This window comes from Haemaphysalis longicornis, unplaced genomic scaffold (genome assembly GCF_048455015.1).
Source record: "Haemaphysalis longicornis isolate Haplotype H1 unplaced genomic scaffold, Haemaphysalis longicornis Haplotype H1 scaffold_1, whole genome shotgun sequence".
Classification (NCBI taxonomy): Eukaryota; Metazoa; Arthropoda; class Arachnida; order Ixodida; family Ixodidae; genus Haemaphysalis; species Haemaphysalis longicornis.
In genome coordinates this window covers 92,235,200-92,249,430 of record NW_027526203.1, presented here as the reverse complement: position 1 = coordinate 92,249,430, position 14,231 = coordinate 92,235,200, and the positions used below count along the sequence as shown (strand labels likewise).

General features: G+C 45.7%; 1 protein-coding gene across 12 annotated transcripts in view; it reads right to left on the bottom strand.

Moving 5' to 3' along the window:
* The window catches only part of LOC144178022 (papilin-like), a 758,094-nt gene that overhangs the window by 190,469 nt on the left and 553,394 nt on the right, over positions 1-14,231 (bottom strand). For all 12 annotated transcript variants that reach the window (XM_077705608.1, XM_077705588.1, XM_077705615.1 and 9 more), the window contains one exon: positions 3,634-3,795. In XM_077705608.1, coding sequence (XP_077561734.1) covers positions 3,634-3,795 — 162 coding nt within the window. The remainder of the gene's footprint in view (positions 1-3,633; positions 3,796-14,231) is intronic.

Here is a 14,231-nt window from a genome sequence, read left to right as displayed (position 1 = left end):
GGAGGGTATACGTTTGGTCACCAGAATGGCGATGCTGTGACGTCTTTGATACGTCATGTAGCCTAGAATTTTCGGGTTTTTGCCTGCTTCTTGTAAAACGGTGATGTCCGGAGAGTGGGGTACGTATGTGATCCAGTAGAAGAATGCTGCCTATTTTCCTTTTAAACCCAGGCAGTTCGACTGTAGGATCTTAATATCGTTATTGCTGTGCGTTTTCATCGTAGCTGGGGATGGGTGGCAGCTGAAGGTGGCATGCTATCTGTTCTACCCCGGTAAAGAGAGGGCTTACGCCTTGAGTGCACGGGCCTCAAATGTTTGTTCTTGTTGAGTAATCAGGTTGGTTAGTGCAGCGATTGACTGTGCTTGAGCTTCGAAATTTCGCTGCAAAGCCAAGCAGGCGCCTTGTAAGGCGTTGGCCTGTTCGCACATTTTTGTGTTGTTCTCTAGTAGGAGCTCCACTTGTTTTTCATTTTCGGCGATTTGCTTTTCGAGAGCCTCCATTCTTTTGCTGAGTTCGTGTGATCGGGTAGACGATGGCTTGCTTGGGGTTTTGGATCTGCTTCTCTTGGTGAGAGGCGCTTGTTCAGTGTCGTGCGCATTTTTCTCCCTCTCCGCGTCCCTGTGGGCAGATTCTGAGGTAGGGTCTTCCTGAGTACCTCCCTCGAGATTTATTGGGATGTTTTCTGCCGTGTTGTTTGGTGTGGTGTCCTGAGTGTGCTTGCCTTTCAGTGTATGTGCAAACGATGCGTACCTAGCGTTAGTTGCTCTACGACCAGTTCGTTGCTCCTGAGGGGGCTTCGACACTTGCATGAGCCCCGTGCTGGTGGAAGCTCGATGTTGGTGCTTTGGCATTCGTAAGTGGGGGTTCTTGTGACGCCTGCTCTGTCGATGCCTTGTAATTCTTGGTCGGTGGTTCTCGTTGGGGCATGGATCCTTTCGGTGATTCCGTCGCATTCCGGATGGCAAGCCCCTTTTGGTAGGCTTCAAGCCTTGTCACGGCGTCTGCTTCTCGTCGGACCTTGCATTCATTGTCTTCGGATGGGTGCAGGCCGCTACGAAGGGAGCACTTGGTGCTGCATTCATATTGTTGACCTTTCTTTGCTGATCTCCATTTAGGGCAAAGAGGGTGAGATACCTGCGTGCAGACGTCAGCTCGATGCCCGAGCTTAAGGAACTTCGTGCAGTATTGGACGCCTGGTTTGTGTGGCGTACACCTATGTAGGCCGCCCTCGTAGTCTACTTCTACAAGCACGTATGTACCGGAGGACGTGATGATCGCAGTTTGGATAGAGCCCATCATGCGGGCAGCGAGGATTTCGTATCCAAAAGCTTTAAGGTGTTGATGCAGAAATTCCGGAGACGTGTTGCCGGCCACACCATGGATCACTCCTTTGCATGATTCCCGGTTGGCGTCTTCATAGACACTGATGCGTTGTTGTTTTGCGTTGAGCGTGACGAAGGAACAGTTTTTAAGTTTGGAGATTGCGGATGGCTCTTGAGCAAGCAAGACGGCAATGTTTTTGCCGGGTAAGAGGCTTACTTTGAGCTCGGCAGCTTCGTTCGCGGTGAGTTCGGCTCGAAGGCATAGTTCGTGACGAAAGTCTCGGGGTAAGAAGGACTGAATCGGGAAAACGTCCCAGGAGCGAAGTATCAGTTTACGAAATGTAGGATCGCTCACCCTCGTTTTTGAAGCTTAGCGGAACCAGCCGTCTTGTTCAGAAGGGAATCCCTTCATCTTGCCGGGTTGTGAGGCACTCGTTGCGGTGTTGATCGGCGAAGCCGTCCGGATGCAGACGAGGTGGTCGCTAGGCCTAACGGTCTAGGCGTACTCCCGACGTGGTCCCCACAAAGAACGCCGTAACTTTACCAATGTTCGCAGGAAAGTCCTAAAACTTGCTGAGGAGGTCCGAAACACGTCCTGGTAATGATATGCACCAACACAACAGGAAAACCGCACTAAAACGCAATACACGCGGAGCTCAGAGCGCACGCGGGAGTCCGGGCGAGACCAGTGGCGCCCTCTTGAAGGCCTGGAGATGCGCTCACTGGGATGCTTTATATCTACGCGTCGGCTTACAACGCAGACTGAGGTCATGCTTTAACCTACATACCTTTTCGTGCACATCCATCTTTTGGCCTTGCATGTAGACGAGTGCACTTTGCTGGAAGGCACCTTGTTACCTACACTTGCAGCATGAAGACATTGCGGTAACTAGCTTGTTAATTCCTCTAAACCAGTAACCATCCTTACAAACTTTCCAAACACCCGTAATGATCCAGGCACCGAAGAGTGAACCTCTCTGGGTTCTGGTCTGGCAAAGTGTGACCATACCAAAAACAGGTTACGCCTTCTTCCCGGCACACAAGGAAAACACGGCACCTACATGAAATTTCACTGATGCTTGTGCTGGTATTCTATAATCAGATGACACCGAACGCTGTATATGTTGCGCACAATAATCGGTAAAAAATAACCTGCCATCCCCTCTTTTTTTTACCAAAGCCCAATCACCGTTTTAGATTGGCGTGATGTTGAAAGCGCTCGAAGATAATAGCTAGGGAAGGCAAATCTGGAATCGCATTGACAAAAGCTGGTCGCTGAGGATATAAAATGAGGAAAGCCAGAAAGTATCCGTTTGATTATTATGGGCAGGTTTTCACGACTTTAAACTTATCCTGGAAAACAGAATGGGGCCCTTCGGGTAACCTCGGGGTTATTTGCGCCGCTATTCTTTGTCATGCACCGCAATTAAGAGGGTATCTTCACAGGCCTCGTCGGACACAGCCCCCTCTGCGCAGCTACTGCAATGATGATGAGTTACCTGCTTGCCTGCGAAGTTTTTCTAGGATAAGATACTAGCTCCTGGAGGTGCCGTATCGCAGCAGCTGGAGATTGCCTTACCTGGGCCGGATCTCCTTTCATTGGGGACTACCTGGACGTGGCTATGTTTGCTCTGTCCTTATCAGCTTGATAGAAAATTCGGATTTATTTACGCTATCATTGGCTTCGTTTGCGCTGGCAACTAGTGGAATTTGTTTTTTATTATTCTTGGCACTTCTTTCTTGTAATATATCTTCAATTTTACATTAAAAAAAAGCTTTCCAACCACTCTGAATTTCCTTTGCACAGGACCCTGTAGGTAAATCGTATTTTTATTCCTACCGCTGATGTCCCACTATGGGTATGTGCCGTTCGCCAGGACACATTCTCATCATAGACAAGACATTTGTGGCATAGCACCCACTCTGCTGTGGCCCCACGTTGGGGCTAGCAATATTGCTAAAATAAATAAATAATAAATTGGCTGGATTGTGAACGGCTAATATTTCAAGGGTCTGTAAAATACTTGCGAACACGTTTGCATGCATCTGCTCCCTTTCATCTGAAACGTATCGGTGCATTTGTTTTAAAAACTTCCTTCAAGGAGTCAGGGAAGCACCTTACGGTTTTATACGTCACTTAGCATTGCAGGTATGTTTTCTGTTGCCTCTGTAAAACAATTCCTCGATGTATTAGATCTAACGCACACCAACCTAACGCACTTAATCCATATGAACGTTGTTTTTGTCAAAGTGGCTAATAGTGGTAAGTTTAATCCTTAAATAAAACAAGGAAAGAGACAAGCTGCTGACCTTCGCACTCGGCCATGCAGTCTTCATGAGAAGCGAAGTTGTTCTCGTTGCCATCGCAGCCCGTGTAAGTGAAGACATCGCAGAATCCCGAAGTTATGTTGAAGAAGTAGCGGGGGATCTTCCCGTTGCAGCTGCCTTGCTTGAGTGGCAACTTGCACACACCTTTCGGGACGGAAACAAGGGAAAAAAATGGTACTCTTATTTGAAATTACGCAACACCTGCTAGCGCTGTTGCTGATAGACTGCCGTCTACGTATTTGTTTTTATCAATGGGCGCTGGGAGCAATTCAGAAGATTTATACTTTATTCTAGGGCCTCATGCATTGAAGAAAACCTGACGTAAAAGAATATTCTTTGATTTAGAGGCTGAATTTTCGCTATGAAATACAGTGCCCATCATTGCAAGACCGTCCTTTCAATAGGGTACTGGACTCCCGTTTTAGAGCATTTTTCAGTATATGCGCCTTATGTTGCTAGTTATTTTTAATGCTAGCATAAATACTTATGTAGGGAAATTTCAGGGCCTCCCTAAAACAATGACAGCCTACTAGTGTTGGAAAAGTTTGCCTAAGAAGAGCCACTCGTCTTCCTGAGTGTCATCCTGAGCGCCGGCCTGTACAGGTCGCCTGCTGTGAGGTGCATTAGCGCAGCATTTCTCCTCGTAAGAATATTTGCAGGGGGGGACAATGCAGGCATAGTTTGGTGCCTAGGTCCATTTTCCTACAGCGTATATGCCAACTTTAAATTGTCGACACGAGACAACAATGGTATTAGCTTGCCTGGCTGAGGCACCAACGAGAACTGAAGAGAGCTGAGGAGTGCCGCCCAATGTCCTCACGCTTGGTGGCGATGAAGCCCGCAGAAAGAGGTGCTCGCAAAAGCTCCGAGCTTGATAGCGGTCAGAAATACCCCTTCGTTTCTCCGGAGCTAGAGCACAGTGCTGCTTCATAGGTGACCGAGTATTCTATTTTACTCGGTGTGGCATATTTTTGACGAATTTACAAAGCACACGCGCCAATGTGTACCAGATTTAGGAGCACGTAAGGTACCTCCAGATGATATAAATTAATCCGTAGCTCTACACTACTCGGCCTTAGTCCTCAGTTGGACATTTGGTGATGAATAGAACAATTAATATTGAAATTCGGCATGGGTGTTTGGTGGGTTCATGCGACAGCTTCCGCAGTAGCCTCTTTACCTGCCGTAGCCTACTTTGCTTCATGTCGAGTGTGTCGGTGACGTTCCACGAGTTCGCCACAGCAGTGCGCGGTTACCTCTGTTTACCTTACCTATACGGTGCGAATGAGCAACGGTGTGTAAAATGGCGGTCCTTGCGCTGCATGTGCCTGCCTTGTCTGCAGTGGCGGCGAACAACAAATTCCGGCCGTGGCTCGCCGTGTTTTGGCGGCCGGCACTGGGCCACTCATGCTACTTGATGCGCCAACTGAACCTCTCCGTTCATCCGGCTCGCGTCACCACTGCTCTCATCTCCCTGCCCCAGTCAAGGGGCAACATGAAAATCCGTCATTTTTCTCTTCGCTACCGTTTTTCCCGGAAGCTTTATACAGCGAGGTGGACATTGAAGGCAGAATGTTATTTCCCTCAACATCACTAATCAACAAAATTTAGGAATTAACTTTCATGTGGCTCCTTTTAGCGCCGTGCTAATGATCGAAAAACACACGAAGTTAATAAAAATAGCTAATCCATTTCCCGGAAATTTCCATATTTCGTTGTGGTCGGGCATACACGCGATAAATGTTCCCTACAAGTACGTTGTAATTCACTTGTTAAGATGACTTGTTTGTTTTGCTTCAACAACGAAGCTGTTAAGATAACGGTCTGTGTACATACCCGGCAGTAAAAAAATACCAAGAAAATGACGATCGCTCCTGCACGCGTGCCTCCGGCGCACGTATCTCAAGCTACGTATACCCACATACCCACTTTTCTCCGGTATTGGAAAAAAAAACTCCAGCTTTGGCCGCGTGCCTCAAGCGCACGTTCGTCACGCCAAGCATACCCAGTTTGGGAGATTGGCCAAAATTGGCTATAGCAACACTTGCTGGGAACGAGAAAGACATGTAATAGCGTACGCCCCTCGTTCGTTCGCCCTCGTGTCGCCGTGCGCATGCACTCTGTACCGCAGAAGAGCCGCGACGTGAATGTTGAAGCTGCTGTAGGTGATCATTGACTCCGCATGGCCCAGCCGCGGATAGTTCGCACAGCCGAGTTCGCACAGATAGTTCGCACAGCGTACGAAAACGTTGACCAAAGCGACGAGCTCACTCTGGCATTTCTCAAGATAAGGTCACTTAAACTCCATGATACCCTCCACGATGGCTCAGTGACTAAGGCGTTGTGCTGCTGAGCACGAGGACGCGGGTTCGATTCCCTGCCGCGGTGGCCGCTTTTCTAAAGGAGGCGAAAAGCAAAAACGCCCGTGGGTACGAGATTTCGGCGCACGTTAAGATCCCCAGGTGGTCAACATTATTCCGGAGCCCTCCACTACGGCGTGCCAAATCACCTGCGTTGCGTCGGCGCGTTAAACCCTTCAATCAATCAATGAAATGCTCAGCCGCCGACGTCAGCCACGACACCACAACGATACAAAAACTCAACTTTGCGTTCGTCAATGATCACCTACAACAGCTTCGCCATCTAAGTCTTGTGTGTGCGAGCAAGCTTCCCTGAATTTGTTTTTTTAAATTTTTGTTCTTCATTCACGTACATCGGATTAGGTACTGCGGGAAAACGTTATCAAAGAGCTTTTAGAGGAAAAAATGGGTGTCAATTGCTGTTCTGTCGCTAGGATTCATAGAATCGGAAAAGCCTCCAAACGGCAAGTAATTTTGTACTTTCAAGGCTACAAGGCGCTCTTCAAAAATGTGAAAAAGTTAAAGGGGTTGAAAATCTTCCGGGAGAATGACTATAGCAAGGACACACTACGGAAAAAAAAGCTGCATATGGCAAGCTTAAAAAGTGATAAAGACGCAAGAAGAAAGGTGACGCTCATCGACGATAACATCAGTATTGATGGTACCTTTTTCGTTTGGGACGATGCTACGAACAGCCGAAAGGCAACGTATATGAGGGAAAAGCTACCGCCATCAACTCTTGAAACAAATTTATTCTTGACTCAAGAAAATCATCCTCTTCCGAACCCTACCAGCACAACGTTCCAGAGCTAGCCATTAAAGGACCGACAACTTCGGCTACTTATATTCAATACAAGAAGCATTGTTAATGACATAGAACCGTTAGAAAACACCTTGCTGATACATGACCCCCACCTTGCCTTCATTACAGAAACTTGGGTACATAGTTAAATTAACGATGAGGAAATCGTACCCTTTGGGTACCAATTGTTCAGACGGGATAGGGGATCTCCAGAATAGCAGTTGTAATAAAGAAATTAAAGATTTTTCGAATACAAGTCACATTGCTGTAATAGACTATTTAGAAATACATCTTGGACAGACGAAAAATGACCCTGAGCTTTTTTGGCGACAGTTTCGTGCTGCTCAAGAATTCCGAATTACAATTTTGTGCCTTTTAAAATATGACAAATACATCGTCAGCATCCCTGGATTAGCGGAGAAATAATACACTGAAGGCGAAAAATCAATTGCCTCCGAAGGAAAAACCCAGTCCAAAATGACAAGAAAAATTTCTGTAGTTTTGTCGTATTTTCGCATGTCGCACCGTCGTCTTGTCGTATTCTTGTCATGTCGGGATTCTAATGTTCTGTCGCGTGTCGTATTCCTGTCCTCATGTTGATGTTTCGTCGTGCCGAATCCCTGTCTTGTCATGATTCTAATGTCCCCTAAGAAGTTGCGCACGGTTCGAATGTTATTGCCCATTGTGAAGGGTAGCATAAATGGCAGTTCTGTTGTGACGACAGGAATATTTGCGTTAAAAAAATTGACTTTGTCGTTACGACAGCAATCTCTGTCGTAACAAAAGATGGCTTTGTCGTAATAACAGGACTTGTGTTGTCACAATAAAGTTTTTTGTCGTACGACAGGAATTCTTGTTAGGTTTTTGCGGTATTCCTGTTGTGGTTTAGACTGGGAAGAAGACTGCATCTCCACATTATGGCGAATTAAAAAATGGTCAAGCATTTCAGTACCACACCAGCAGAATTTATTAATGTCGACCCCCAAGAGTTTTGGTGGTATCTGAGTCCGGTTAAGGAGGAGATTAAAAAGATAAAGGTAAATGAAAAAATTATCACCGATCACAAACAAATAGCTACATAGTTCATCTTGACGAATTCATAGCGCAAAAAGAACGAGGACAGAGAGATAACACACAACACAGCGCTAACTTCCAACTAATTTTATTTCACAAAAACGTACATATATGTATCCCCAGCCTACCCGCAATCACTTCCCACTGTCACCGCCAATGCTGACGTGTTGCAGTCATGCGCAGAAACGTTGCCTCCTTATCTGACAAATTCAGTGACGGCACGCTCACACAGGACAACCCCGCCTTACTAATCAAATCTGCCTCTACTATTTCTCTTACTTTTTGTTCCTTGTGTTTCGACCGTATCACACATTGCTCAAACCGTGGCACCCAGCCGCAGTCGTGGCAGTGCACAGGCAAATGGTCATCCCTGTATTTGCTGACATTCCGTCTGTGCTCGCCTAACCTGTCGTTAGGACATCGGCCGGTCTGACCTATATAACGCTTCCCACACGAAAGGGGAACATCATACACCACACCGACTGCGCACTTAACACATGGTTTCGTATGTCCTTTTACACACCCAACCGGTGCTTTACGGAAGGGGTTAGTCAACTTTCAAATTTTGTTCGATTTGTTATGAGCAGAGAAAACAACCTTTACGTTTATCCGATTGGCAATCTTTTTGAGACGGTGAGACGTATTGTGCAGATATGGAATTACTGCTACTTTTTTCTTTTCACCCTCCTGTGACCTGTCCTTCCCCTGTTCTAAATTCTTGAGGTTACTCTCAGCTACCGATACGAGAATGGCCGCCGGACACCCAGCAGCGAGCAATCGCTCCGGAAGCTGAGGCCGACAGATGGATTTCAGAAGGTGTGGACGTGCTAATGAGGACCAAAAGTGTTGTTGCCCGTGTACCCATACGGAAGGTGGCGGCGGCCCTGCGTGACAGGGACCTCGCAGTTCTTCGCGCAGATAAAGAAGGTGGGTTTGTCATGTTAAAGAAAGGGCATTTTGGTGAAAAAGCCCTCGATGCTATCAATTCAGTTTTGCGGCGGCGCAAGAAGGTGTCCATTAGTAAACTCAGATTAGAGGGCCTCAAATTATGCAACAGATTAAGTCTGATTCGTGTAGCAAAAAGCATAGAAAAGGTGAGGTCGGGCTCCCTGGAAGTTATGTTTACTGCTAAAAGCCACAAAGTGGATTGCCCGTTCCGAGTTATAATTTCGGAAAACGGCACATGGAAAAAAACAGTGGCACTGTTCCTGCAAGAAAAACTGAACCTTTTACCTATTGACGACCCGTTCATGGTGAAGAATTCTGTCAACATTGTTGATTTTTTTAAGCTAAATAGTTACAAGGGTTTTCTGGCCTGCTCAATAGACATCAAGGATTTATATTATTCGCTGCTACATAATGAGCTACTTAAAAGCGTTGAAGAAAGCATTGATCAGTTTGGCTCGGTGCGTTTCCAAAATGCGGCTTTGGTCGCAGTTGACGGGTTCCTTGAGTTACTAAAGTTTTATTTGAGGTCAACTGTTGCTGAATGGGATGGGAAATACTATATTCAAAAGCAGGGAGTGTGTATTAGTTCCTGTTTGGCTCCTGTTTTAAGCAACCTGTTTTTAGCCCACTTGGACAGGTGTCTTGCAGACCGTTTAGATGATGTTCATGTTGTGAAAATTTGCAGATACGTTCATGATTTTTTAGTAATCTTTGACAACAGTGTTGCCAATTTTCCGATGGCTGTTTGTAAGCTTTTAGCCTTATTTAGGGAGTGTTTTAGTCCTTTGGTGTTGACTCATGAGCTTCCGGACAACAACGTGCTACAGTTCCTTGATATTGAACTGACGCTCTCTGAACGACATGTATGTTGGGCATATCACCCGAGGGCAGACAAGGGCCTGTTACCTTTTCATTCGGCTCACTCCAAGCTCACAAAAAGAGGAATAATTAATCTGTGTTTTATGAATTGTCTTGAAAAATTGTGCCACCATTCCATGGGGAGTAGCTTCAATGAGCAAACGGAGCGCTTGCTCGCTGCTGGGTATCCGGCGGCCATTCTCGTATCCATTCTCGAGAGTAACCTCAAGAATTTAGAACAGGGGAAGGACAGGTCACAGGAGGGTGAAAAGAAAAAAGTAGCAGGAATTCCATATCTGCACAATACGTCTCACTGTCTCAAAAAGATTGCCAATCGGATTAACGTAAAGGTTGTCTTCTCTGCACCTAACAAATTGAACAAAATTTGTAAGTTGACTAACCCCTTCCATAAAGCACCGGTTGGGTGTGTAAAAGGACATACGAAACCATGTGTTAAGAGCGCAGTCGGTGTGGTGTATAATGTTCCCCTTTCGTGTGGGAAGCGTTATGTAGGCCAGACCGGCCGATGTCTTAACAGGTTAGGCGAGCACAGACGGAATGTCAGCAAATACAGGGATGACCATTTGCCTGTGCACTGCCACGACTGCGGCTGCGTGCCACGGTTTGAGCAATGTGTGATACGGTCGAAACACAAGGCACAAAAAGTAAGAGAAATAGTAGAGGCAGATTTGATTAGTAAAGCGGGGTTGTCCTGTGTGAGCGTGCCGTCACCGAATTTGTCAGATGAGGAGGCAACGTTTCTGCGCATGACTGCAACACGTCAGCATTGGCGGTGACAGTGGGAAGTGATTGCGGGTAGGCTGGGGATACATATATGTACGTTTGTGTGAAATAAAATTAGTTGGAAGTTAGCGCTGTGTTGTGTGTTCTCTCTCTGTCCTCGTTCTTTTTGCGTATGAATTCGTCAAGATCGCCACACCAACTTGCCCAAGAATCCGTACTAGTGAACTACACAGTTCAATGCGTATTTTTATGCGGTCTTCTCTGATAGGGATCTGTGCGAATTTTCGGAGTGCTGCTCTGGCTCATTTCAGGGCCTACTGGTAATTTACGAGGGAGTTGTTGGAAGAGAGAGATCGAGAGAGGTCAGCTCTGCCCACGGCAGTGATTGCTACTCCAGACGGTGGTGATTACAATGCAGTGAGGTGAATGTGAGAGATTGGGAAGCCAACAATTAGAGATAAAAGAAATAAAAATGACACGCAATGAAATGCAAGAAAGAAGCTCCAAAAAAAGTTTAGTAAAAAAGTTGAGCGAATGGCGGCGAGGAAGCACGAAGCGCCTAACAACAGAAAGGAGAAAAAACGTACACGAAGACACAAATGCGTACAGATGCAGCCATGCGCACAACCCATATAAAAATATTGTATGGTCGGCTATAGAAAATCCTTTTTATGGTCGTCTTTAGCTATTTGGCCCAATAATCTTTAGACTTTTCTATGGCTGTCTTTAGCGATTCTTATCGCCATCCCTATGGGTGTCTTTAGCTTCTTCTATAACCGGTTTTACGGCTGTCTTTAGCTATTCGTATCGACATTCCTATGGGTGTCTTTAGCGTCTTCTATAGACGGTTCTGTGGTTGCCTTTAGATATTCGTACCGACATTCCTATGGGTGTTCTTAGGTTCTTCAATAGCCGGTACCTAAGGTTGTCTTTAGCTATTCGTATTGAAATCCCTATGGGCGTCTTTAGCTTCTTCTACAGCCCGTTCTATGGCTGTCTTTAGCTCTTCTTTCGATATCGCTATGGCTATAGAAGAATCTAAAGACACCCATATGAATGTCGATAGGAATGGCTAAAGATAGCCATAGAAATGTCTAAAGATACTAGGGCCAAATAGCTAAACACAACCATAAGAAGGTTTTTCAATAGCCGACCATACAATATTTTTGCATGGGCTGCAGCCAGAAGAGAATCACCAGTACTTCAAAGACATCGACAGCAGCAGCCGCTGATAAATTATTAGCACGCTGCCATGCCGGCATAGAGCCTTGCAGATCTCTAGAATTTCTCCTGTGGCCCTAATGTTGTGTGCCTAGATGCATTCTGAAATATATGCTCCGTGAACAGTTCAGCGATATATGAGTGCGAGGTTGCGATTGCAAACACTTCGCCAGTTTTCATTCACAAAAGGCTTAAGCACAGGCATTAAAGGAAAGCAAAATCAAGGGGTTTATTCATTCGATTCATTACATAAAGGGCTACTGTCTACGCTATTTCGCCGCCCGTAAACAGTTGTTCACATTCGCCAATCGAAACACACAGCACACGCATTGCAACACTTTGGCTCCCGCTTTCGTTATTCGCTCGACAGCCACACTACGCGGCACATTCCCCGCGAACGCCCGCCGAGACACAAATACCTACAGGTGCTGGGTAGTTCACAGAAAAGAGAGCACTCAGAAGTCGTTCATTACACTCAGTATTCAACGCACACAGCCGCAAGTACGTTGGCTAAAATGGAAATGCACTCTCAATAAAACAATGAAGACGGTCGCACACAATGCAATGATAAAAAAACGTTTTTCCAAGTTCACTCAATTAGTTCCTTGTAAGTTTTCCCAGTTCGCGAAAAAATAATTATTTTTGTCACATCACTGCGGCCAAATCTTCACTTCTGTGTACGTTGCAATGCCCATGTGGTGCAGGGTAGTTTAGAAAAGTATTCGTGAACACCAAAAAAGTCCTGCATTTCTCGCACTATAGAGTCTCTTCAGTTCGTAAGATCACTCACCCTGGATTTTTGCGTACGATGAAATTCCTGTCACAGTATCGCAGGTATCCATTTTCGCAAGGCTTGAAGTTAATGTTCAATTAATCGTAACACTGTCACCATAAACACAGAAATTTACGACACCGAAAAGCGACACATTTGCTTGGCGTCACACCATCTACACGAGCACATTGCCGTCGAGTCGTAAATTCCAGCACCAGGCAACACGTGCCATGCCCGCGCACATGAGCAAGGAGACGAAATGTGGCTGACTGAGTACATCCAGGTATAAGCAGGTCCATCGCGATAGCAAATAGTGCGGAGATACGTGCCCATCTTTCGATCTTTTGCTAACTTGTTCGCTGGTAATTATTTTATTTTATAAATACAAGGTCTCTTAACGTTTTGTTTTCTTCATCCGAAAAAGTTGTATCTGTTCTCAGCACTCAGGGAAAATTGTCTATCACTAGCATTGCTGCGCGCAGGAATACTAACACAGCGCGGGCCGCACGGCCGTGTCCTTGGGTACCCATCGCCAAAACCAGTATGCCAAACAAACAACAGAAAATAAAACAGGAAGCAGGGGTGTCCCCTCTACCTTTTCATCGCTTCCCAGAATTTCTTCACCGCGCCTCCTCCTGTCCGACGTGGGTCGCTCTCCCCCTTTCTCAATGACTAATCTGAAAGTGGCATCCGCCGGAGAAAGAATGCGGTTGTTCGCAGCTTCCACCATATTTTTGAGAGAGCGCACCGTTGGCCGCGAAAGTTATTTCCAATCTGTTTCGACGCTGTGAGGGCCGTTTTCAGAGAAGCCCGCTTTTTCACTTGACCGCGGCAGCGAATGGCAGCAGAGGAAGAATTCTCCGAAATTATACGTCTTTCGGTCAAGGTTCATTTGCAAGCTTTGCCGACGCGCAGTATCCAAAGTTGCAACCTCAATTTGAGCATTAATCAGTACCTTCCTTTAATTGTACTTTTCCCGTATTGTTGGTATAATAAGTAGCTAACCTTATCGAACAAATACGTTCATATAACCGGCCGATCAACCTCATCATCGTTACCTAATCTGTGTTGTAGATGTAGCTAGGTAAATCATAAGTATATGAATTTCATATTGAAACCAGCAGAATAGGATTTAATGGTTGCTGGAATTATACCTTTATAGGCTAACACTTTTTCATTAGCGGGTGGAGACTTGGAGCATTATGCTACTATGTAGTTAGCTAAAGAATCCTTCATGGATGCAGGCTTGTAAGTTCTGGGCCAAACGCTTTCTTAATGCCTGCAAAATGTTGCTTAATTATCACATGTCTAAAGGTTTACAGTTATATATTGTACTGTACCCAGCCGCAGAAGCTTTAATGGCTGCCTCTCTTTAGCTTTAAAGCAAATTCTCTCCAATAGCTGGCAGAAGACAGCCGTATGGTTCAAGTTTGTAGACTTAGAGCTAAACAACGGCCCATAGCCAGCCAAATGAGCTTTTATGGCTTTCTCTCTATAGCTTTAGGACGAACTCTTTTCAATAGCTGGCAAAAGACAGCTGAATGGTTTGAAGTCTGTAGACTTACAGCTAAACAACAGCCCATAGCCAGCCAAAAGAGCTTTTGTGGCTGCCTCTCTTTAACGTGAGGACATATTTTTTCCAATAGCTGGCAAAAGACAGCTGAATGGTTTCAAGTCGGTAGACTTCAAGCTAAACAATGGCCTATAGCCAGCCAAAAGAGCTTTTTCGCGGCTGGTCTATAGAACTAAAGCCATACATATTTCTTTAGCTGGCTACAGTAACCTGAATAGCTGACTCTAT